General features: G+C 33.7%; 2 protein-coding genes across 2 annotated transcripts; one reads left to right on the plus strand and one right to left on the minus strand.

Annotated features, from left to right (window-relative positions):
• Positions 1–5,862: 5,862 nt before the first annotated feature.
• LOC134719197 (riboflavin kinase-like) lies at positions 5,863–14,902 on the minus strand. The gene is made up of 4 exons (XM_063582208.1): positions 14,696–14,902; positions 13,225–13,376; positions 10,730–10,832; positions 5,863–9,366 (listed from the first exon to the last, which is right to left on the minus strand). Exons 1-4 carry the CDS (start codon positions 14,778–14,780, stop codon positions 9,245–9,247), a joined length of 462 nt encoding a protein of 153 aa, XP_063438278.1. The 5' UTR covers positions 14,781–14,902; the 3' UTR covers positions 5,863–9,244.
• Positions 14,886–27,001, plus strand: LOC134719196 (ras-related protein Rab-11A). Its single transcript, XM_063582207.1, has 6 exons — positions 14,886–15,189; positions 17,722–17,833; positions 18,695–18,778; positions 19,507–19,700; positions 21,432–21,512; positions 23,778–27,001. The coding sequence occupies exons 1-6, from the start codon at positions 15,150–15,152 to the stop codon at positions 23,915–23,917; spliced, it is 651 nt and encodes a 216-aa protein (XP_063438277.1). The 5' UTR covers positions 14,886–15,149; the 3' UTR covers positions 23,918–27,001.
• The last annotated feature ends 126 nt before the right edge of the window (positions 27,002–27,127 follow it).

Raw genomic sequence — 27,127 nt, forward strand, 5'->3', positions numbered from 1 at the left:
GTCAAGTGGGATGTTGTGTGTTGTCTTGTGGTAACATAATCCTGTCAAGTGGGATGTTGTGGGTTGTCATGTGGTAACATAATCCTGTCGAGTGGGATGTTGTGGGTTGTCTTGTGGTAACATAATCCTGTCAAGTGGGATGTTGTGGGTTATCTTGTGGTAACATAATCCTGTCAAGTGGGATGTTGTGTGTTGTCTTGTGGTAACATTATCCTGTCAAGTGGGATGTTGTGTGTTGTCTTGTGGTAACATAATCCTGTCAAGTGGGATGTTGTGGGTTGTCATGTGGTAACATAATCCTGTCGAGTGGGATGTTGTGGATTGTCTTGTGGTAACATAATCCTGTCAAGTGGGATGTTGTGGGTTGTCTTGTGGTAACATAATCCTGTCAAGTGGGATGTTGTGGGTTGTCATGTGGTAACATAATCCTGTCGAGTGGGATGTTGTGGATTGTCTTGTGGTAACATAATCCTGTCAAGTGGGATGTTGTGGGTTGTCAAGTGGTAACATAATCCTGTCAAGTTGGATGTTGTAGGTTGTCTTGTGGTAACATAATCCTGTCAAGTGGGATGTTGTGGGTTGTCTTGTGGTAACATAATCCTGTCAAGTGGGATGTTGTGGGTTGTCTTGTGGTAACATAATCCTGTCAAGTGGGATGTGTGTTGTCTTGTGGTAACATAATCCTGTCAAGTGGGATGTTGTGGGTTGTCTTGTGGTTACATCATCCTGTCAAGTGGGATGTTGTAGGTTGTCTTGTGGTAACATAATCCTGTCAAGTGGGATGTTGTAGGTTGTCTTGTGGTAACACAATCCTGTCAAGTGGGATGTTGTGGATTGTCTTGTGGTAACATCATCCTGTCAAGTGGGATGCTGTAGGTTGTCTTGTGGTAACATAATCCTGTCGAGTGGGGTGTTGTGGGTTGTCTTGTGGTAACATAATCCTGTCAAGTGGGATGTTGTGGGTTGTCTTGTGGTTACATCATCCTGTCAAGTGGGATGTTGTGGGTTGTCTTGTGGTAACATAATCCTGTCGAGTGGGATGTTGTAGGTTGTCTTGTGTTAACATAATCTTGTCCAGTGGGATGTTGTGGGTTGTCTTGTGGTAACATAATCCTGTCAAGTGTGATGTTGTGGGTTGTCTTGTGGTAACATAATCCTGTCGAGTGGGATGTTGTAGTTGTCTTGTGGTTACATCATCCTGTCAAGTTGGATGTTGTGGGTTGTCTTGTGGTAACATTATCCTGTCAAGTGGGATGTTGTGGGTTGTCTTGTGGTAACATAATCCTGTCGAGTGGGATGGATGTTGTGGATTGTCTTGTGGTAACATAATCCTGTCGAGTGGGATGTTGTGGATTGTCTTGTGGTAACATAATCTTGTCAAGTGTGATGTTGTTGGATGTCATGTGGTAACATAATCCTGTTAAGTGGGATGTTGTGGGTTGTCTTGTGGTAACATAATCCTGTCAAGTGGGATGTTGTGGGTTGTCTTGTGTTAACATAATCTTGTCCAGTGGGATGTTGTGGGTTGTCTTGTGGTAACATAATCCTGTCGAGTGGGATGTTGTGGGTTGTCTTGTGGTAACATAATCTTGTCAAGTAGGATGTTGTGGGTTGTCTTGTGGTAACATAATCCTGACAAGTGGGATGTTGTGGGTTGTCTTGTGGTAACATAATCCTGTCAAGTTGGATGTTGTTGGTTGTCTTGTGGTAACATAATCTTGTCAAGTAGGATGTTGTGGGTTGTCTTGTGGTAACATAATCCTGACAAGTGGGATGTTGTGGGTTGTCTTGTGGTAACATAATCCTGTCAAGTTGGATGTTGTTGGTTGTCTTGTGGTAACATAATCCTGTCGAGTGGGATGTTATTGGTTGTCTTGTGGTAACATAATCCTGTCAAGTGGGATGTAGTGGGTTGTCAAGTGGGATGTAGTGGGTTGTCTTGTGGTTACATCATCCTGTCAAGTGGGATGTTGTAGGTTGTCTTGTGGTAACATAATCCTGTCGAGTGGGATGTTGTAGGTTGTCTTGTGGTAACATAATCCTGTCAAGTGGTATGTTGTGGGTTGTCTTGTGGTAACATAATCCTGTCAAGTGGGATGTTGAAGGTTGTCTTGTGGTAATATAATCCTGTCAAGTGGAATGTTGTGGGTTGTCTTGTGGTAACATAATCCTGTCAAGTGGGATGTTGTAGGTTGTCTTGTGGTAACATCATCCTGTCGAGTGGGATGTAGTGGGTTGTCTTGTGGTAACATTATCATGTCGAGTGGGATGTTGTGGATTGTCTTGTGGTAACATAATCCTGTCAAGTGGGATGTTGTGGGTTGTCATGTGGTAACATAATCCTGTCGAGTGGGATGTTGTGGGTTGTCTTGTGGTAACATAATCTTGTCAAGTAGGATGTTGTGGGTTATCTTGTGGTAACATAATCCTGTCAAGTGGGATGTTGTAGGTTGTCTTGTGGTAACATAATCCTGTCCAGTGGGATGTTGTGGGTTGTCTTGTGGTAACATTATCATGTCAAGTGGGATGTTATTGGTTGTCTTGTGGTAACATAATCCTGTCAAGTGGGATGTTGTAGGTTGTCTTGTGGTAACATAATCCTGTCAAGTTGGATGTTGTTGGTTGTCTTGTGGTAACATTATCATGTCAAGTGGGATGTTGTGGGTTGTCTTGTGGTAACATCATCCTGTCAAGTGGGATGTTGTTGGTTGTCTTGTGGTAACATAATCATGTCAAGTTGGATGTTGTAGGTTGTCTTGTGGTAACATAATCCTGTCAAGTTGGATGTTGTTGGTTGTCTTGTGGTAACATAATCCTGTCAAGTGGGATGTTGTGGGTTATCTTGTGGTAACATTATCATGTCAAGTGGGATGTTGTGGGTTGTCTTGTGGTAACAAAATCATGTCAAGTGGGATGTTGTGGTGAGTCTTGTGGTAACATCATCCTGTCAAGTGGGATGTTGTGGATTGTCTTGTGGTAACATCATCCTGTCAAGTGGGATGTTGTGGATTGTCTTGTGGTAACATCATCCTGTCAAGTGGGATGTTGTTGGTTTTCTTGTGGTGACATAATCCTGTCGAGTGGGATGTTGTGGGTTGTCTTGTGGTGACATAATCCTGTCAAGTAGGATGTTGTGGATTGTCTTGTGGTAACATCATCCTGTCAAGTGGGATGTTGTGGATTGTCTTGTGGTAACATAATCCTGTCAAGTGGGATGTTGTAGGTTGTCTTGTGGTAACATGATCCTGTCAAGTGGGATGTTGTAGGTTGTCTTGTGGTAACATAATTCTGTCAAGTGGGATGTTGTGGGTTGTCTTGTGGTAACATAATCCTGTCAAGTGGGATGTTGTGGGTTGTCTTGTGGTAACATAATCCTGTCAAGTGGGGTGTTGTGGGTTGTCTTGTGGTAACATAATCCTGTCGAGTGGGATGTTGTGGGTTGTCATGTGGTAACATAATCCTGTCGAGTGGTATGTTGTGGGTTGTCTTGTGGTAACATAATCCTGTCCAGTGGGATGTTGTTGGTTGTCTTGTGGTAACATAATCCTGTCCAGTGGGATGTTGTTGGTTGTCTTGTGGTAACATAATCTTGTCCAGTGGGATGTTGTGTGTTGTCTTGTGGTAACATAATCTTGTCAAGTGGGATGTTGTGGGTTGTCTTGTGGTAACATAATCCTGTCTAGTGGGATGTTGTGTGTTATCTTGTGGTAACATAATCCTGTCAAGTGAGATGTTGTGAGTTGTCTTGTGGTAACATAATCCTGTCAAGTGGGATGTTGTGTGTTGTCTTGTGGTAACATAATCCTGTCAAGTGGGATGTTGTTGGTTGTCTTGTGGTAACATAATCCTGACAAGTGGGATGTTGTGGGTTATCTTGTGGTAACATAATCCTGTCAAGTGGGATGTTGTTGGTTGTCTTGTGGTAACATAATCTTGTCAAGTGGGATTTTGTCGATTGTCTTGTGGTAACATAATCCTGTCGAGTGGGATGTTGTGTGTTGTCTTGTGGTAACATAATCCTGTCAAGTGGGATGTTGTGGGTTGTCTTGTGGTAACATAATCCTGTCCAGTGGGATGTTGTTGGTTGTCTTGTGGTAACATAATCCTGTCCAGTGGGATGTTGTTGGTTGTCTTGTGGTAACATAATCTTGTCAAGTGGGATTTTGTTGGTTGTCTTGTGGTAACATAATCCTGTCGGTGGGATGTTGTGTGTTGTCTTGTGGTAACATAATCCTGTCAAGTGGGATGTTGTGGGTTGTCTTGTGGTAACATAATCCTGTCTAGTGGGATGTTGTAGGTTGTCTTGTGGTAACATAATCCTGTCGAGTGAGATGTTGTGGGTTGTCTTGTGGTAACATAATCCTGTCAGGTGGGATGTTGTGGGTTGTCTTGTGGTAACATAATCCTGTCAAGTGGGATGTTGTGGGTTGTCTTGTGGTAACATAATCCTGTCAGGTGGGATGTTGTTGGTTGTCTTGTGGTAACATAATCCTGTTGAGTGGGATGTTGTGGGTTGTCGTGTGGTAACATAATCCTGTCGAGTGGGATGTTGTGGGTTGTCTTGTGGTAACATAATACTGTCCAGTGGGTTGTTGTGGGTTGTCTAATGGTAACATAATCCTGTCAAGTGGGATGTTGTGGGTTGTCATGTGGTTACATAATCCTGTCAGGTGGGATGTTGTGGGTTGTCTTGTGGTAACATAATCCTGTCAAGTGTGATGTTGTAGGTTGTCTTGTGGTAACATAATCCTGTCCAGTGGGTTGTTGTGGGTTGTCTAATGGTAACATAATCCTGTCAAGTGGGATATTGTGGGTTGTCTTGTGGTTATATCATCCTGTCGAGTGGAATTTCGTGGGTTCAAGTACTTTGTTAAGGTCCATGACAATATTACATTTAATTAGGGAAGTTGTTTTATAGAAATACAATGTGATAAAATTCGAATTGACATATTTTGTTTTGATTTGGCAGTGTTTTGTTTTGTTTCTGTATCACAGTTAACAGGGACCCTTTATTTTATCAGCATGCACCTTTCTGATATGACTGTGGGTTTCAACAGTAGTTGGTTAGATATTTAACCAGTTAATTAAACAAGTTATGATTTGTTTAAAACAGAGTTCTCTATTTTTTCTCCCTGGTGGTCATCTAAAGAAAATCTGCTGGTCCTCACTTTTATTACATTGTAAAATACCTAATGTACAAGTCTTTTTCAAAATTTTTGTGGTCAGCTCTCTCAGATCAGTGAAGAAACTACAATAGGTGTAGAGCATCATTTACAATCAAGTCACAGTGAGCATGTAACACATCTACTAAAGTATGTTCCGATAATACAAGATTGATTTTGAAAATTTTCCATTAGTTATTCAAGAGTTTAAATGTTAGAGAAGGGAATGTTTCACATGTAGCACACTAATTCAAGTTTCTGCAAACTTTATATAGTTTCTGGGAGTGATTAGAGAAATCTCCCTTTTTGTTTTCAAGATATGCTTTTCCTGATGGAACTTGAACTTTACTGAAATGACTAACATTATCTCTTTAATTATAATTTTTTGCATCAAGTGTCCCTAAGTTGAACTTAGTTCATTGATTTGAATCCTATACATGGTTGCTAGGAATAGAATAACAAATGATGAAATCAATTCAAATCTGTCAGTCTTTTAATATAAACAAAACTGACATCACATAAAATGTGTAATAAACTGCTATAGCTGACTATGCAGTATGGGTTTTGCTAATCATTGACCTGTAGTTTTTAATTTCTGTGTCATTTTGGTCTCTTGTGGAGAGTTGACTCATTGGCAATCATACCACATCTTCTTTCTTTACTTATAAAAAAGTAACAATACAAAAGTAACAATAAAAAACAAAATCTACAAAATCATCTCCTTTATTTTATATGATTTAACATCATTTATAGCTCTGAATAACAACAATAACAAACAGATACCAGTAACAAATAAACTGTTAACCCTTTCCTCCATAATGACACCTTTTGACGCCTGTGTAGTACCTCAGTTGAAACACTTTGAATACAAAATGTTTGCGCCAGACTTAACAAAATTAGTATCCAATATAAAAAGGACATTCATAAGAATATCTGACTTGAATTTCATCGATGAAATATTCGTTTTCACAATGCATTCATACTTTAAACGTTATGATTGTTTTTATTGAAAAATTCCTATGCGAATCAAGTAAGTGAGAAAAAAAAATCCATGGAGGAAAGGGTTAACACATCAACATATAAGTTATCTATACACTCTTCATAATATATCAAATATAATCATGAATCTCAAAAGTTTGGTCGGTGGATTATTTGTAAATTACTTCTTGTTCTATTGATTTTGTTGTTTGAAATAATTTAGCTTCTTATTTCATTGATCTTATAGCTATCAAAGCAAATGAAAACATACATTTCTGAGAACAAGCAAGTTTCTATGGTCAGGTTGATGTCTCTTTGACACATAACCTATTTGCATTCTCAATTTTATTACATACCCTATGCCCCCCTCCACTCAATATAAAGGGCAAATGTTTTTCTGTTCACCGTTGGGAACACTTCTTTTCTGTTATGATTTGTGACAGTAATATTTAATGTTGTTTAAAATAACTTTTAGCTTATAAATTTTAACATTTTAAAACTTTGCAAAAGTTTCAAAGAGCCATGATGAAGAAAAATCAGAGTACTGTTATAGTTTTAATAGATGAAAAAGTGGCAAGCACCTGCATTTTAAACTTTCGACGTAATTGATATCAAAAATATTAAGCTGAGACAACCATAGTACTTAATATAAAGGCCAGCACAAAGGAATATAATTAACACACCTCTTATTTAGTATTGACAATTCTTTAAACATATAAAATAAGTAGTTGGAAATATTCAGCTGTAAGACATCAGATCTCCTCGGTACATGTTTAATACAGACATCATTCATTGATTGTAGTTTGCTTTACAATGCATGAGCACAAAAAGGCTATATCGCGACGTGAGCTTATTAAATATTTTTACTTTTTACTAGACATAATTGAAATCATATAATTATAACAGATAAATTGATCAATAAACCCATTTTGGCTCTCAAGTTAACTTTTGACATGTTAAAGCAAACATTAAATTATCATCTGCTGTGTAATGATTGGATGGTTAAAACAACCATTCAAATCATTAACAATGATGTGGTCCCTAAACAATAGTGTTACCTGCTTAACTAATGAACTGCTTATACATTGTATAATTAATCTGCTGGTCCTGCTTAGATTATATAATTACTGGATAGTTTTTTCTTGCTTATTGTGTCCCTCATAATAAAATTAGTTCTATGATTTATATGATCAGTACACCATGGTATGTTTAAACTTTAAAGGTCCCGTTTAACCTACTTTCTTTCCTCCAGATACACACACAGAATATTCAAGATGAATTGTGCAATAGTACTCACAATAGTATTTCCCAGACTTAACCAATTTTACAAATGATTATGGTCAAAGAGGCAGGTTTTGTATGATACATTATTCAGTATAAAAATATGACTACACATATAAACAACTGTAACATGAGTATATGATACCAGAAAGATGACAGAATACCCCCATTTCTACCATTTATATAAAATCCCACAATTAAAGAAAATGATTCAGAAAATATTCTAAAAATGCAATTAGTATTTAACATATTTAATGTTGAAAATGGATTTAGTGAATAAAAATAAATAACCTCAAAAATTGGCTTAATTTGAGAAATAAGTATAAAACCTAAATGATTCAAATTTAAAACACATATTGCCTTTATGAAACTAAATATTTTAAACTGTTTAACAATCAAAGTCCAATAAACCTTGAAAAACAAATCTGAAAAGTTTCATGTTGTAATTTTTCATATGTTAATGATTTAGAACAAAAATTATATCAGCAAATGCAAGTCCGGACCAAAATACAAACGATTTAAGTGATATTTTTTTTAGAGAATTTCATAACTCTGGGACAATTCTGAAAACAGTCCAAAGTTCAAATTGTCCTATAACAAAAACAAACTTCAAATTTTTTAAATACCTATCAAAGCAAACTTTGAGATATTATAAAGAAAATAGGCAGTGATACAGCAAAAAATCATAATGTCTTTTACTCTTTTTTGACATCTGTATAATATTCAACACAAAAAGATACATGTATAGGAAAAAAACTACATTGGAAAAATTTAAACAGCTGTTAACTCAAACAAGACATTATTTTGTTGTTCGAAATATATGTGACATAAAAAATAATACATAAGTAATGTGCTAATGCATAAGAACACATAAATATTTGACATTTCACAACAAAATAATTTGCCTTTTCAGAATCTAATGCACCCTGGGTAATATTTTAAAAAATGTACACCAAAACTTTGTGATTGGTTAAAAATGTCATAAACAATGGAAATATAACCAATGAAGTGACGTTAATTTCACTTTGGGGTACGAACAATGAAATTACCCATGATTCTTTATTTTCTGAAACAGCGAATTGGTTGAACATCTTAAGGATTTATACAAAACTTCACCAGGAATTATTTCATTATATATGAGCTGTGTGGGATAGAGATCAACTCAATGCAAATGTATTCCAATATATTATATATGTTGACTTAAAATCTCTATGCAACGTCTGTAGCGTTTTAAAATTGATTTGATTGGTGATTATTGCTCTATGCTGCATCGGCACAAAATAGCAATATTGAGCTGAAAAAATCAATAGATATAAGATCCCTACAAAACAAACCAAAATTAATCTTTTATTCTGTATTTTAATGTTATAAAATTGTCCAAAGGCTTACACATGTACATATATGTATAAAGGCTTACATATGTACTTATATGTATGCACTTGCATAAAGTTGATTTCTTTCTGATGCAGCTCAAATATTTATACCACATTGCCAAATACTGTAAACCAACTTAATTTCGCAAGCGATTAATTTTGGCGGCTTTCGCGAGTAGAAAAATAACACGAAAATAAATCGTCGTGAATATGTATAACTTGGATCTTTCCTTATTTTAAATAAGTTATTTAACTATATCAAGTTAACTAGAAAATGGCGAAATTAAATCGCTGTGAAGTAGACTAGCTGGAGATAAACGCGAAATAAAGAATCCGCGAAAATAAGTTGGTTTACAGTAAATGACCACCAACAAACATTAAACCAGTCTCACTTAAAACAGTCAGTCTGTAAATAAATAAAAAAAATAAAAAATCTAAGATAATTTAACATTAAACATCCTCCTTGATTTCATCAAATAAAAAGTTATTTTGTTTGTACGATGTATTCTCTGGTAAATCTAACTTGTCTTTAGCCTGTTGTATATCGTCATTTATGGCATCTATAAGTTCTCCTGTAAAATAAAAACGTTTATTTAGAGCAATAAAAACTCAATCCTAAGTCTTAAGGTGGTACCTAACACTACAGGGAGAGTAAAAGGAATATAAAACTTCTCAATGATCAAAATTTGTGTTAGTCAAACTGCTATATAACCAGTGTAATTTTTCTGACAAAACGGTTGGTTCAAAATTTTTGATTTTTTTTATAGTTTTGTTAAAGGGTTAAAGTAAATACTTTGACATAATTTTATGAAAATTAAACTAGCAAAATTGATTTTAGTGAAAGTGTTGGGTACCACCTTAATCTAACAAATTTCAAATACATGCTCAGTTTTAATTTTATCTTTTCAAGTTGGTATCTAAAATTATACAGCAAAGTCACAAAGAGGATTCTGTATTCAAATTTTAAGTTATCAAGTGGAATTATATAAAATAGACTACAAACAAGGGAGATAATTTAATAAGAAGAATAGCAACTATTGTCACACTATGCATTATAAAACAAGTGAATCTGCGAGCTACTGCTCACTGATGATACCAGGTAACCCCTGCCGCAAGTGGATAATATTAATAGTGTAAAAATATGCAAGTGTTCGGTAAAGAAGAAGTTGTCGAGTGATGAATCTGAAAATGCATCACACGGTATAGCTGACTTATATAAATCCTGAAACTAAATTTCAGAAATCCTTGTATTGTAGTTCCTGAGAAAAATGCGACGAAAATTTTCAACTTGGCTATCATGTGTAAAATCATACAAGTGTTCGGTAAACAGGAAGTTTTCAAGTGATCAATCTGAAAACGCATCACACGGTAAAGCTGACTTAGTTAAACCCTGAAACCAAGTTTCAGAAATCCTTGTATTGTAGTTTCTGAGAAATATTTATGGGATGGATGGACTGACTGACTGACGGACTGACAGACAGAGGTAAAATAGTATTACCCCCCCCCCCCCCTTTTTTAAAGCGGGGGTATAATTAACTGTAACAAAAAAACAAACTAACATGTTTATTATATTGAGGTATCATTTAATCAAATTTAATTTTTTATATGTGTATTACAACAGAGATAGTGATATAAGAGTATAATTCATGTGAATTTACAAAAATCTTGGATATTTATCAGTCTCAGATAGGTTTCCCTTGAAAAGTCATTTTATTTCCTATAGCCATAACATTATATGTTTAATAACATGTAAGGCTAATTACACAAACAGAGTTTTTTTTATTATCAGCAACTCATTTGGATTTTTACGTGACCTATAATTGCAAACTTCTACGTCATGTGGTCATCTTATGTTTTGAGAGAAGAAATTTATTAACAAACATAACATTGACAGGTTGCTTCAATCTGCTTTCTTATCAATAAATAAAAATTTACCTAAAGAGGAGAAATCTCTCATTGGTCGTATATATCCAAGCATAATTACTTTTAATGTTGATCCATAAAAATCTTCTTTAAATGTATGTATAACATGTGTTTCCTGAAAACAGAGAACAACATTTAAATGTATTAATAACATGTGTTTCCTGGATAGAACAACACTTAAATGTATGTATAACATGTGTTTCCTGAAAACAAAGAACAACAATTAAATGTATTAATAACATATGTGTTTCCTGAAAACAGAGGACAACATTTAAATGTATTAATAACATATGTGTTTCCTGGATAGAACAACACTTAAATGTATGTATAACATGTGTTTCCTGAAAACAAAGAACAACATTTAAATGTATTAATAACATGTGTTTCCTGAAAACAGAGGACAACATTTAAATGTATTAATAACATATGGGTTTCCTGGATAGAACAACACTTAAATGTATGTATAACATGTGTTTCCTGAAAACATTAGCGAACAACACTTAAATGCATGGTATAACATGTGTTTCCAAAGAGAGATAACTTAAATTTTAGGTATAACTATTATACATGCTTTATGAATATGAAATAAACAAAACTTAATGTATGTATAACATGTGATTCTTGAAGAGAAAACTACACTTTTTTGTACATGTCTGTATTTCATAAATATGTCCTAAAGAGAGAAAATAGCACATATATATTAAGATCATTGTATAGCTACATTTTTGTACATAATGTTTCTGATTTTTCTTATGTTCCAACTCAGGAGCCTAAAATTCAGTGATTGTCATTTGTTGCCTGTTGCTTTTTGTTTATTGTTTTAAAAATAGTTAAAAAAAACAATGAACACCAAGAATGTGTCCGCAGTACACGAATGCCCCACTCACACTTTCATTTTCTATGTTCAGTGGACCGTGACATTGGGATAAAAACTCTAATTTGGCATTAAAATCAGAAAGATCATATCATAGGGAACATGTGTACTAAACAAACTTATAAGTAAGGGTTATCGTACCAATATTGTAATTAGATCTCTGAATATAGTTCACATTGGCACTAATATTGATTTTGTCATTAGCAAATTAAAACATAACTAAATTTCATTATCTTTTGAGGCGAGATGTATAGGGGACACAGCCACGTTAACTTTTATTTCTATAGAAGTCGCTCTTCACTATACTACTACCTGTCGATACATTTATTTTTGGCATTGCACAAGTCATGTCTTCTTTGACTATTAATGACGTTAAAATACTAAATCCCTGTGATGTGTTTTAGTCGATTTTAGTCTCTGATGCATGATTTTTTACTATTAATTGGTTTTGGCTTTTAACTAGCTGTCAGTAACTGCGAGTACTCTCAAATCGTATTTTCTTGTTAATTCGACCTGTTGATACTGTTTATAATGCTTTTTTGTCATTTTTTATTTATATGGATCTTGGCTGTATACCAGCTTTGATTATTTGTAATATCTTCAATTTTTCACTTATTCTTACAACATTTGTATAAACTTCAAGATTATAAAAAAACGGTTTTTTTCTAAAGTGAACATTGATTGGTTAAATATTTCTCAGTGTGTTTGAATTTGTTTGATAGCCTTTTGGTCATGACTGTTTGTCTCTAATATTTAATTAACTGTGCATTTGTATTCAGATATCGCAGATCAAATTTATTCGTTCTTTGTGTAATCATACGTTTTTTGATTGAGTTAAGTCTGCTAATTGATATTTTATCGTATGTTTTTATATGTTGTGATGTTATGCTATTGTTTTAGGAAAAAGGGAGAAGGTTTGGGCCCATTAAAACGTTTAATCCCGCTGCAAATGTTTGCACCTGTCCTAAGTCAGGAATCTGATGTACAGTAGTTGTCGTTTGTTTATGTAATATATACGTGTTTCTCGTTTCTCGTTTTGTTTATATAGATTAGACCGTTGGTTTTCCCGTTTGAATGGTTTTACACTAGTAATTTTGGGGCCCTTTATAGCTTGTTGTTCGGTGTGAGCCAAGGCTCCGTGTTGAAGGCCGTACTTTAACCTATTATGGTTTAATTTTTAAATTGTTATTTGGATGGAGAGTTGTCTTATTGGCACTCACACCACATCTTCCTATATCTATATAAGTTTGAAGTTGATTGGACTTCAACTTCATCAAAAACTACCTTGACCAAAAACTTTAACCTGAAGCGGGACAGACGGACGAACGGACGGACGAACAGACCAGAAAACATAATGCCCCTCTACTATCCTAGGTGGGGCATAAAAAACAATAATACAGCAACAGGCAACACATGACAAATCACTGAATGTTAGGCTCCTGAGTTGGAACAGGCACATACAGAATGTTTTTCATTGTTTTAAAAATAGTTTTGTTTTTTTGTTTTAGCCGACTAAGTTGTGTGGGTTTTGCTCATTGAAGAAAGCTGTACAGTGACCTAAAGTTATTAATTTTGTCACTGGTGGAAAGTTATCTTATTGACAATCAGTTTGTCATCTTATTATTATTTTTACCATAGATTTCTTTGTATTATGATAGTAAGGGTTCCATCCAATACTGAGGACCATTTTCAATACTTCACCATTATCAACATTGGCCCAGCCGTAGTACACACCACCGGGAAGATCTTTGGGTAAGTTTTCTACTACTTTTTCTGGGAAATTAGCTGAAATGTAGAACAGTACTTTAGTCAGTCTAGAATTACATATAACAGAAGCAAAGACAGAAGAATTTGTTTATAAATTAATGATTTATTTAATGGTGTTGTCTGGATGATGTCTTGTTAACATGTTATCTTTTCTTTGGCCAAAACGGATGCAATAACGGTATTTTATTTTTGTCAGTTAGTTTTAGTCTTTATGAGTTTTTGGAAATTGTGAAAGAAAGTTCAATTTGTGTATACATAATGAGGACAAAAGACGGTTGACCTATAAACATGATAAATATATGTTAATTTCTATGTCATATAGAATAGTCTCATCAGCAATTTTAACCCTTATTTTTGTAGTTGGCGATATAGAATGCGATAAAACAAAAAGTATGACCAAGGTTCTAAATCTAGTCAAGAAAGGAGACTGGGCTTGTTCTCTCAATTTACAAGATGAATATTTACATACATGAACCAATCTTTCCAAAACATCAATAATACCTAAGGTTTAAGATAGACGAAACAGTGTATCAGTTCAAAGTACTATATAAGAACTATTTTAAGATGGCGTGTACATATTTTTATTGACTGAAACTAATACACCTTATCCATGTTATCGCTATTTGTCCGCCATTACTGGACATCACACTGTTATAGTCCTATAACATATGACCATTGGGGGCATTATTTACTATTTCTGTTTACTGTTCTGATAAAATTTTTTTACTATTAATGTGCCACCCGCATTTAAAAAATAAAAAAATGAAAATATCAGTATAAAAACGTGAAAAATTTAATGAGAATGCAAAGTCATATGTTATAGCAAGGACGTATAACTAATATATATGTCCTTGGTTGTAGGACTACACACTGTCAAAGGTTCTCGTAAAAATCCAAAATATCTAACGTCACAAGGAAAAAGTCAGTGGGGCGATTTGTCATGGAATCGCTGAGAATAGCTATTAAGTGTATAGCTGCACACCATGATTCGAAGCAAAAAATGAAGATATTCTCAAAAGATATTATGAATATTTTGTGACATGCATATATTACACAAGCCAGTATTACACTAGTCCAAGGATTTGTATAGTTAGCTAGTCCAAATAATTATAACGTCTGGCCAGGCTATTTTTTTTTTTTTCTGGGACGCCTTCCTACTTCGGCGTCCCAGAAAAATAAATAAAATAGCCTTCCAAAACGACATAATTATTTGGACTCGTATTACACCAGACACAGATATAATTTTATGAAGAACCTGGTCACTGACACTCCTGTTTTTTATCATTTTTTCCAATAAGTTAGATATAAGTGTGTGTAAAATTAACTGTATTCAATACCAGTGGGTATTCCTAGTTCTTTGCTGCCCCGTCCAAATCCTTTCACAACTTTTCCTTCTGCAAAATGTGGTAGAATTTGCTCCATTTTTATATAACCTTAAAATGTAAGAATCGTCATATGTTCTCGTTAATGAACTTCCGGTAAGTTTTTCGTATTTTGAAACTTTCCCCGTCTGTTTTTTGCATTTCCTCTTGCGCGGGTGACGTCATTTGGTTGCGCAGAACAAGGGGCGTCAAAATCGCCATATTGGCTGCTACAGTTGTTGACAGAAATAGGGTCACCTGACAAATCTATTGGAATCACAAACATCAGAAGTTGAAAGTATTTAGTTATCAACAGGTCACAAAGTCAACTGGTTCAAGACTTTGAAAATCGACTTAATTGTCTGAATTTGAGGAAGGGGTCAGAAGAATCTTCATCTGAATTCCTGCTTCCGCCAACTTCCGGAAAGAAATGGGTAGTAAAGATGACGAGTACGATTACTTATTTAAAGGTACAGCCCTTCTATTTGTGTAATCAAGTTTTACATTCATTCTCATATTTACAGTTTACATCACCATGAACGACTTGAAGCTTTGTTCGCACCCCGATGTTATGTTGTTGATGTTTTGTTTTGTTGTCATTACTACAGGAAATGAAATGTCAAAAACTATTTTTGACAGCTTAAACATTTTCTCTGAAGATGTTTATTCGGTCATCACTTCAGAGAGGTCCCATTTCCTTTCATTGATTTGACATTTGTAGTAAAAGACAGTCGACTCGACCCAATGAAGGGCATGGGTTAGGGTAAGGCAAGAATCAAAAAATAAGTGTAGTTGCTTAATTCATAATTATTCATAAATTGTCCCTTAATTCTGGAGTATAAGCTATACTTAAACTGTCAATGATTCCTGTTTCTTTATTGTGTCATTATTTTTCTTTTGCTTAAAACTTATGACAGTTAACTGTGAAAACTTGTTTTTCTTATTTCTCTAATAAAGACACTTTAATATATGACAGATTAACATTTAGCTGTTGTGAATATAAAAAATCACGGGTAACACGAATTACCGAAATACACTTCTATTGTAATTTTATTCAATAATATATGTTTAAAAGTCATTTAAATGTGTTAATATTGATATTTGAAGAGTTATTCGGTAATTACATGAGTTATTCGGATAATAACACTGTTATTCGGTAATTCGAGGTACCGAAAAATCACAGTATAAAACAAATTTCCAAGGAAAAAAAAAAAATATTAAGCTGATCATCATCAGTAGTCTAAATAATTATGACGTTTTGAGGGGCTGTTTTAATTTTTGGCTTTGACATCTTCCTGCGGTTATAAGGCGTTGAATATTTTTTTTATAGCCTTTCCAGATGTCACAATTATTTGAAAAACTGATCAGTTACCCTTGAACAAAGTTGAATGGTTTAATGCTACATAAATGTAAACATGATCTTATTTCAAGATAAAAGTAAGAATTTTACAGAAGATATATTTAGCAATGTCCTTAATGTGGTAAGTTAATGGTAATCTGAACTTTTGACCAACTTACTTCCTGGATGAGTCATGCTGTGTTTGTAAACAAAGTGACATGGCCAACCATCAGGTCTAAAAATAAAATTAAATATAAAAAAATGAATCATAAATGCAACCTATATATATATTTATTTAAATAAATATATAACATAAAGTTTAAACTTATTGAAATAGTGGTCAGCTTTGCAAATTCTTGCTCACTAAAATTCAATTTTTGACAAAATGGCTTTTCACAAAAGAGAAAAGGATAAGAAAACTGAATGTCGTTACTGTCAGAGTAAAATAAAAAGCAATGCTTATACTTATTATCTGGATGATGAATTTGATTATATAACAAAAGGTAAGCTATTAATTTCAATGACAAAAATACAAGGCAACCAGGCTTCTTGTATATTATCAAGGTTCAAAATTTAATACTAGGTTCACCTAGCTACCTTGAAAATTTGGGGAAAAGTTGGGAACATTTTAAGATTTTTAAATTTGGTATTGTCAGTTTTACATCATAGAACCTTCCGAGAGGTAAAATGTAATTTAAAAAATAAACTACTTTAATTACTTAAAAATATGCATAGTTACTACATTCATGACATAAATGTATTATAAGTACCTTGTCAAAAATAAAAAAAATATTTTCACAATTCTGAATTATGATAGCTCGGTCTGATAATTTAAGTCTAATTTGATGGAAAATGAACAAATATATATATGACTCTTTAGTAGGAGGGAGATTGATATGCATATTAAACAAAATTAAAAGAAACATAAATATTGTTGAACAATAAATTCCTTTTTTAATGTTTTACTAAATCTTTATTTGTATTACTTAATATATAGACAAGTAAGAAGATTGTCTGTTTTCAGGATATTAGGATTAACAACAATACATATACACGTAGTACAGTTCATTGACCACAAACAAGTCCTGTTGTTACATTAAACATTTTTTAACATACAAAAAAAAATTATAAATTACATGTAGCGTGTCTGTTAGGCTAACTTTTAGAAAAATCTTGTCCTTTGAAACTAAGCCAAACTGACCCAAAAAAATCATCATTACGGTTTTGTATATATTTTTAAAAAAAATGTCTGATATAACTCTTTCTAAACATGCTTAAACAACAATCATAAATATTGAACTTGTGCATATTTAAAATCAAAAGATCTTAAGACTTTTGCACACAAATTGATTTATTTGGTCTTCTTATTTGGAGCCCCACTTTTCTTCTGACTGTTTTTAAACTCTTACCTGTAAATTGCTTAAAATTATGTTGATTCCTGAAACTCTGGTCAACTAAACTTTAATAAGACCAGTTTGGAAAAAAATTACAAAATCTGATCAGTGGCCATAGTAAACTGAAGAAAACTAAATTTACACAGACATTTTCACTTGAATGACTAGAACAGACGAGTCTGCTGTATGAATAATTAAAACAGTTGCTTAATTTCTAATTTCATGTAAGAAAGCATATTTTAGTATTAATGTATATTTTTCTATTACAGTTGTGTTGATTGGTGATTCTGGCGTAGGAAAAAGTAACCTGTTGTCAAGATTCACAAGAAATGAATTTAACTTAGAAAGTAAAAGTACCATTGGTGTGGAATTTGCCACAAGGTAATTATACAAAGTAAAATTGAGAAAGGAAATGGGGCATGTGTCATAGCGACAACAACCCGACCTCAGAGCAGACAACAGCCAAAGGCCACCAATGGGTCCTCAATGTAGCTAGAATTTCTGAATTCCGGCAGCCGTAGGTGTCCTTTAGCTTGCCCCTAAAAAATATGTATACTAGTACAGTGATGATGGACTTCATTTTAAACTCTGAATTATACACAAGAAACTAAAATTAAAAATCATACAAAACTTACAAAGGCCAGAGGCTCCTCACTTGGGAAAGGCGCAAAATTGGAGCAGGGTTAAACATGTTTATGAGATCTTAACCCTCCCCCTATACCTCTAGCCAATTTAGAAAAGTAAACACATAACAATATGCACATTAAAATTCAGTTCAAGAGAAGTCCGAGGACAAAGGTTTGATTTTAGTACATCAGAAAATAAGTTTTATAAGTTTTCCTTACCATATAACAAATTACTGAATGAAAACAAAAGGATGATGACTGTCAGACAAAAAATCAATTGGTAAGACAGAAATTTAAAGATTATTAAGTTGCAAACCGTTAAATTTCAATTAGGCTCAATCATGCCCTTAAACAGTTTTGCAGTGACCATTTCACTTAACAAAGTTGAGCGAAAGATAATGTGAACTTCAAATAAATCAAATTGTCAGAACTTAAGATTTGAAACGATTGACAAACTATTCACTAGAGACAGTATGTCTTTTATAGAATTAAGACTTATCTGTCATGTCTGTTATCAAATGCTCACAAATGATTTTCAAATAAATTGTCAATGTATTTGCAGTGACACTAATAAAAATAAACACAATTTTAATGATAAACCTTTATAATTATACAGGAGCATACAGGTTGAAGGTAAAGTGATAAAGGCCCAGATCTGGGACACAGCTGGTCAAGAACGATACAGGGCTATAACTAGTGCGTAAGTACATTTTATGGTTAGCAATGTGTAGTATCAAGATCAGGTTTGTACTATAGTCTATACAATTTAGTATTGAGAATGTCAGAGACGGTGCAGGTGACTTTTGCTGGATTCAGTGAAAACGGATGCGACATGAAACTCTGAAACCAAAATTTAAAAAAACCTACAAGACTAACAAAATCCAGAGGTTCTTGACTTCGGACCAGGAGAACAAATTAAATGCATCACAGTCATGACAGTTAAACATGTTTTGTGAGATCTCAACCCTCCCCTTATACCTCTAATTTAATTTGACCCTTTTGAAATCTTCCCTGAGAACATAATTAAACCTCTTATGATACTTTTGATTGTTCTGCTAATCTTGTTTCTGTTCTGCAAAGAATGGGAAAAAAATGGATTAGAAATCAATGATCTATGAATACAAATTTGAACAGTCTGCACGGTTAGCCACTAGTCTGATGCCCCAGACTAGTAAAATTTCATTCAGACTAGTAAGTTTTTGCAAAACTTTTTTTGGACCGATAAGAAAAATGTCAGGATATTGGTCTTCGGACTAGAAGTTGAAAAAGTTTTTGGTGCAGACTGATTTTAGTATATAAAGAAAAAGAGTTTTGATTAAAAAAAATGATAATTTCTAGTTAATTTGCATTTCAATTTATGCGTTGTCATACTTGTAAAGATGTTTTATCATGTTTATCCTACATTGAAATGATTTTGTTTTCTTACAGATATTATAGAGGTGCTGTTGGCGCATTATTAGTGTATGACATAGCTAAACATTTGACATATGAAAATGTAGAAAGATGGCTGAAGGAACTAAGAGACCACGCGGACAGTAACATTGTCATTATGTTAGTAGGAAATAAAAGTGATTTACGGCATTTACGAGCTGTCCCTACAGATGAAGCAAGGGCCTTTGCAGGTAAAAATCATTTACAATTCTTCAAGGTTGTCATGTGATTATTAAAAAAGAGATTATTTTAGGGTAGAAAAGTTTCAAACATACTCATAAATCTAAAATAAACTGATAAAGCAATGGCTTAAGAAGAAAAAGACAACCAATAGAACACAAAACACAACATAGGAAATAAAAGACTAAGCAAAACATACCCCAAAAAGAACTGGGGAGGATCTCCTGTGCTCTGAAAGGGGAATTTCTGCTCCACAGATACATTTCCCATAAAAAACTGGGGAGGATCTCCTATGCTCTGGAAGTGAAATTCCTGCCCCACAGATACGTACCCACCAAAAACTGGGGAGGATCTCATGTGCTCTGGAAGGGGAATTCCTGCTCCATAGATACATTTCCCATAAAAAACTGGGGAGGATCTCATGTGCTCTGGAAGGGAAATTCCTGCTCCACAGATACGTACCCCCAAAAAACTGGGGAGGATCTCATGTGCCCTGGAAGGGGAATTCCTGCTCCACAGATACGTACCCACCAAAAACTGGGGAGGATCTCATGTGCTCTGGAAGGGGAATTCCTGCTCCATAGATACATTTCCCATAAAAAACTGGGGAGGATCTCATGTGCTCTGGAAGGGAAATTCCTGCTCCACAGATACGTACCCCCAAAAAACTGGGGAGGATCTCATGTGCCCTGGAAGGGGAATTCCTGCTCCACAGATACGTACCCACCAAACACTGGGGAGGATCTCATGTGCTCTGGATGGGGAATTCCTGCTCCACAGATACGTACCCCCTAAAAACCGGGGAGGATCTCATGTGCTCTGGAAGTGAAATTCCTGCTCCACAGATACGTACCCCCCAAAAACCGGGGAGGATCTCATGTGCTCTGGAAGGGGAATTCCTGCTCCACAGATACATTTCCCATAAAAAACTGGGGAGGATCTCATGTGCTCTGGAAGGGAAATTCCTGCTCCACAGATACGTACCCCCAAAAAACTGGGGAGGATCTCCTATGCTCTGGAAGTGAAATTCCTGCCCCACAGATACGTACCCACCAAAAACCGGGGAGGATCTCATATGCTCTGGAAGGGGAATTCCTGATCCACAGATACGTACCCACCAAAATCTGGGGAGGATCTCATGTGCTCTGGATGGGGAATTCCTGCTCCACAGATGTGGCCCCCATGGTGTTGCTCGTGAATCATTATAACTGACTTGTTAATTGAAAATAAAAGTGGGAGAGATGTAATTACATTGACATAGTAATAAAACTTTATACACTACAACAATAACAATACCTGATATAAACTGGAGAGGTGAAACAAAAAATTTGTGAAACTCTTCTTTAATAAACATAAAAAAGATGTTGTATGATTGCCAATGAGAAAACTATCCAAATGAAACAGAAATAACTAGCTACAGCTATATACATGATATAGGTAATTTGCAAAACAATTGTGCTAGAAAAATTACATTATATTGCTATTTTAAACTGTTGTAATAGCTAAATGAGAATTTTCAAGTCAGTTTACAATCATGACAATAGATTGGAGTTGATTAATTCGCTAATGAGACTATTATCCAACAAAAACAAAATGAGAAAGATGTAAGCAACTATAAATTGCCACAGGAATCATGCATGTTTCCATTTCAGTCAAATTTTTGAGAAAAACTTTTGCTTTATACTTGTATTTCGATGTGTCTTTTAAAAGTATGTATTTTCATATTTGATTTTCTATTTCAGAAAAGAACTCCCTGTCTTTCATTGAAACTTCAGCATTGGACTCAACTAATGTGGAGTCAGCATTTCAAAATATATTAACAGGTTTGTGGTAGTTTTTAATCATTTTCCTTCAAAACTCAGTGTCCTAGTGATCCTAAGTAGTTATTTCTGTAATCACTAGCCAGTCAACACTAAGGATGTGTATTTGAACAAACTGGTGCATGTGCACTCAATACCAATCTTTATTGACTAGGATTGTCAGTTTTCCTATCAAAGGTCAGTGATTTTCTTTAGGCATTGTGGCTTCCTCCACCAAATGAAACTGGCAGCCAGGTAATAGCTTAGTGGGTGCTTAAAAGTGGCGTTAAAAACACAAAAAATCAAATAAAATCAAAACTCTAAACCTCTCAAAAAGTGCAGAATTATCAACAAAAAAACTTAATACCCAGGAACTGATAAAATAACAAAAACTTAATCCCTAACTGGTGAATACTGATGGAAATCTATAATACTAAAATTACGAAGTCCAATTTTTCAGCGGTCATCACGTAAAAACGATGAATCAAAGAATTCAACTTTATATATCACTAATATAGTACAAAGGTGTAGATTGAAAATTACACCACTCCAGGCCCTTTTGTTTTCCACGTAATTAATATTGCCAATAATTAAGAAGTTCCGGTTCGAGTCCGATACTGTAACCAATAGTATATTCACCTGTTACAGGGATGATTCCACTATATAGTTTAGGACCGCTAAGCGGCCCTCAATTCCTCCAGCAGCCCAAAAAAATTGTGTGAAAATAAATTCCCAATTCAGAAAAAAATATTTTAAAATTGATTTTTCCGGAAATGTTTCCTGCACCGATTAAGGCAATTACAATTTTTCCCATTTGTCTTCAAAGTGTTTTAAGATCCGAATAAGAATGATGTAAACGAAAGATTGTTAAGATAAGATATGTTATCATTTTGTTATTATGTGTTTTTCTGAGACGTTTCTCAATACCTTAGTTCTCGTAAAAGCAGACCTTTAAATGAAATATGCTTTTACTAGATCAAATACACCCATAGCATTTTCTTATGGGAGTATTTGATTTCGTAAAAGCATATAGATAATAGATGCTTTTTGTCAAAATGGGTCACATATTAAAAGCAGACCTCGACAGGGAGAAAAACTTATAAATTATCAAAATTCAATAGGCGCCGATTGCGTAAAGGTTCTGCCTGGCTCTCAAATAAAAAAACAACTGTCTGCGCATTTTTGAAAATACACGACAGATCATTTATGATGAAAAAGGATATCCACACACTATGAAACAGGTGAAACTTGATACAATTTCCGTTTTTACAGGAAAATGATATTATTTCATCATAGATTTTATGCAGAAAAAAAAATCCCAATTATAAGAAAATTTCCAATTTGATGAAAATTCCCAATTTTGATGGTCAAGGGACCCATTTGAAAACAACTGGAATCATCCCTGTGTTACCTATTACCTAATCTGTAAGTTCCGCATCTGACAGGCGCACCACCAAACGATGTATTCAGGGTTAATATGCGCTATATACACGGGTCATAATCACAGGGTTGACACTACTAAATTGTCAAATAGCTACCTATTGTAGTATTTTAATCAGTAAGACTTTCTAAGATAACAAGACTAAAAATGAGGAACAGTTTTCAATTTGTTAGTGGGCATACATGACGTAAAACAGCGAATCAAAGAATCATCTTTATTAATAACTAATATAGGACAATGTTAACGTTGTTGATTAAAAAATACTCCATTCCATGAACCTTTTGTTTTCCAAATAATTAATATTACCAATAATTGATAAGTTCAGTTCGACGGGTTCAAACAGAAAGATTTGAAAGCAGAGAAAAACTGTGTATCTTATAATTCGCATGACTTTATCAGATGACAATACTAATACTAAAATAAGGCTTGCGCATAGTTATATACCTTAATTCAGTCATGGACCCGCGATATTAAGGGTGTGTTCTAGTAGTATATAAAAGGGTGGACATAGCTATTTTGAAGCAAAAAAAAATCACCAATTTACCCAGACAACTGTACAGTTAAGCCTGCAGGCTAATCTATATAGAGAGACTGGCATTGTCACTAGAAAAATAAAAATGCATACATATGCTAGTAAATTTACGCCATCTTCATTTATATGGCTTTAAACAAATCCATCCAATTTAAAAGAAATATTATGTAACCCATGTTTTATAATATTGACAAAAGTACCCAGAAATTTGTGCTGCTTGTATTTACATGGTGATTAGGGAACTGCTTTGTTGGGATTTTATTATTAAATATTTATATGTCAATACTAATCCATCAAATTATTTTTCTTTTTTCAGAAATTTATAAAATAGTATCACAGAAACAAATCCGGGACAGCCCTGACGACGACAACACACCTAGCAACAATGTACAAAATATCATAGTCGGACCTACAGATAGCTCCACGCCAAAGTCTAAGTCATGCTGTAATGTATGAGAGTCGCGTGGTTAGAAAGAACAATTAATAAGACCAATGATATGTCTTTATGACATCATATTGAACGATATGTTACTAAAGAAAGGGGAAGAACTCCACAGTTTCTCATTTGACAACATTCTGCATTGTAAAAGGGGCTTGTTTCTGTAATATCTTGTAATATCAACATGTGTTTAAATGATAATGGTTATATGGTGCGATTGTTACATTGTGTTAATGTTTAACATATTTTAATTTTATTATTCATGATGGTTTATACTTATTCTACTCTGTAATTAAAAAAAAAAAAACCGACAAATAGAAGTCGACTCAAAACTTAAAAATATTGTTTTTTTCCTTGGGACATATTTTGGGAGACATTCTTTTACCATTTCTTCTTTACGCCCTTTTGGCTTTATTCATGAATACATTATCAGTTGTAAAGAAATAAAATTTTGAGTCCATTAATCTTCACTAGAATGTGTGAGACTATATGAATGATTGAAGTTTGTTTTTTATACGTTGTAATTAAGCTTTCTGATTTGCTAGTCGTATTCATTACATACTGTCATGACTGTGATATATAACAATAATGGAGATCCATAATAACTGTTGTTCTTGTAACGAACTTATTTTTCACTATACCCACAACTTAACTAATTTCAACTCAATAATTTCATATCTCCATTAATTTGCATGATTCTTTATTCACTAGATAACTATAGATTTCATTGTACAAGAAAGAATCATTGGCTCAAACATCACGTATAACATTCCGCTAATGGTTTTGAATGTAAACTTGAATTCCCATGTTTTGTTCCTATGGAAATGTTTGTTGATACAACTGGATTGTATTGTTGTAATTTAAGCTTGTTTTAAACTAAAAGACTGCCAGTAAAATGTTTTTTTATGATTTTAACAGTCTGGCCTTGCAGTCATAAAACTTTGGAGCACGATTTTTGTACTCGAGACTCAAGAATCAACCAATCAAAATGCTGTATTTCATGTTTCAAGCATAATTTTTGTGCTCTGATCACTTAGCAAAGTTTTATGACTTCAACCCCTGTACCGTAAACAACTTTGTTTAGACACCAAATCAAATGTTTGAATATTGGTGTTCCAACAAGTAGTTGGAAAAAATCTTGGTGCAGACTGATAACGAACATATTTTTAAATTCAGAATAAAGGGTGGTGGTTTTTATATTTTTGCTACTGTGTGTAAGATAGAAAGTGCATTTAAAAACCTTGAATGTATTAAATAATTAACCTTAAGTCTGTAATCAGTCCTGGGTATAATTTATGACGCTCCAGGACAAGCCTTATTTATTTGATTGTGACTGACTGGTATGGTTAGATATAATGTAGAATGAAGTCAACATGTAGAATCTGTTTATCTATTATAGCTATATCACATATTTTTAAACAAATCTGTACAATTTGTGTGAGTGTATTTTATTTAAATGATGAGTACGAATGTGTGGGTGTGATTGTGTAATTATTATACAGCGAGACTTGTACTTATAATAGTCTGACTTTTTGTTGATGTTGTTTCTCAAATTTCCATTTGTTTTGAGGTAAAGTCTGTACATAAAAAAGTACAGGTAATGATTGCATTTGTTTATATCAGATTGATATTCTTATGTTAAGATAGTTCCATTAAGGAATATATCAGTATTAGTATACCATTCGATGTCTAATACAGCATTCATTACTACACATGAAAGGCATAACACATGATTTCTATTCAAAGACTTCCTAGTTATCAATTCTGTTTAACCATTCAAATATGATTCAAAGGGGTACATTGCTATTATAAAATATCTATTTCTTTTTTAGAAAAAGATTCAAGCATGCATATGAAATAAAACATTATTATAAGCAGAATTTACCCCATATTGCCCTGTGTTCTTGAATTCTGTATTTACAAAACAAATCTTTGTAAAGTCATGAAAGTTCTGTACAACAAAATTTAAAGCTACTTAAAAGCAACTTGAATGAATTTATAGCAAGAAAATTGTTTTAAAATATCAATCATGAATCAGGGAAAAGTAAATTTTGTTTAAAGTGTATATTGGCATTAATAATGTGGCTGTGATGACTTTTTGACTTGGTAAATGCTAAATTATTGCTAAAGAAGATCAAATTGAGCAACAAAAGGGAAAAAAAAGCACTTAAATATTATGGCAAATACAGCAACTAAATCCAATGATTACATGTTTTGAATAAGTGGCTGCACCCTTTATTTCTACCCTAACATTATACAATATACCTCATTGCTAGCATGTTGGTATATTTTTTTGTTCTTGCTTAATTAACTCAATATTATTACTGTGTATATTTGTTAATACTTGATGTAAAATCTTGTATGAGATTATGATAAATTATTCTTTTAAAAAACCTATAGTCCTATACAGTCAAATTTCTAATGGGCTATGATTACATATTTCAGCTCATGTGTTTATGGTCCAGTAGGAAAGGACACATGTTCGGTCCAGTGGGAAAGGTCACATGTTTGGTCCAGTGGGAAAGGACACATGTTTGGTCCAGTGGTATTTTAATCAGCCTTCAATGTCATGATACATTGATAAATTTATATGTTGGAAAGATTTCAAGACAAAATACATCAAATGAGTTAAAAGTAATAAAAGATGATATAATGAATTAAAATAAACAGTCCTTTTTGGTCGTATAATGCCTGGACTGCAAGAGCTATGAAAACAACTTTTGAGGCCAATCTTAAATAAATTATTTTGTTTGATGTTGCTTATGCACGGTAAAAAAAAGAGATTTAAAAATGTTGTCCAACAACTTACATGTGGAAAAAAAATTGCATGTTTTAGAGACAAAAAGAGAGCAGTAAAAAAAAAAAATATAATTTGAACTGATTTGTGTGTATTTTTGTTTTGTATTAGGTGTGTTTTTGTAGGCAACATCAAACAATCTAAATTTTGTGTATGGCCTGATCTTACTGTGATTATAATGTAAATATATGTTTATTTTTTCATCACAAATGCTTGTTTATCGTATGTCTGTACGAGTGTATGTGAGAGTTGAGGAGGGTACATTTTATAAACAAAACTGATAGAATAAAAATGTTAACATTTATCTTGTCCTTTCTATTTGCCATACTTTGTCAGCAGTTTAAGCTGAACCTCGATTGAATTGAATCTTCTATGTTTATCTAGGTAATTTGAATCTTTTTTGTTTCATCTTGATAGATTAGAAAATATG

This window comes from Mytilus trossulus, chromosome 5, assembly GCF_036588685.1.
Source record: "Mytilus trossulus isolate FHL-02 chromosome 5, PNRI_Mtr1.1.1.hap1, whole genome shotgun sequence".
Classification (NCBI taxonomy): Eukaryota; Metazoa; Mollusca; class Bivalvia; order Mytilida; family Mytilidae; genus Mytilus; species Mytilus trossulus.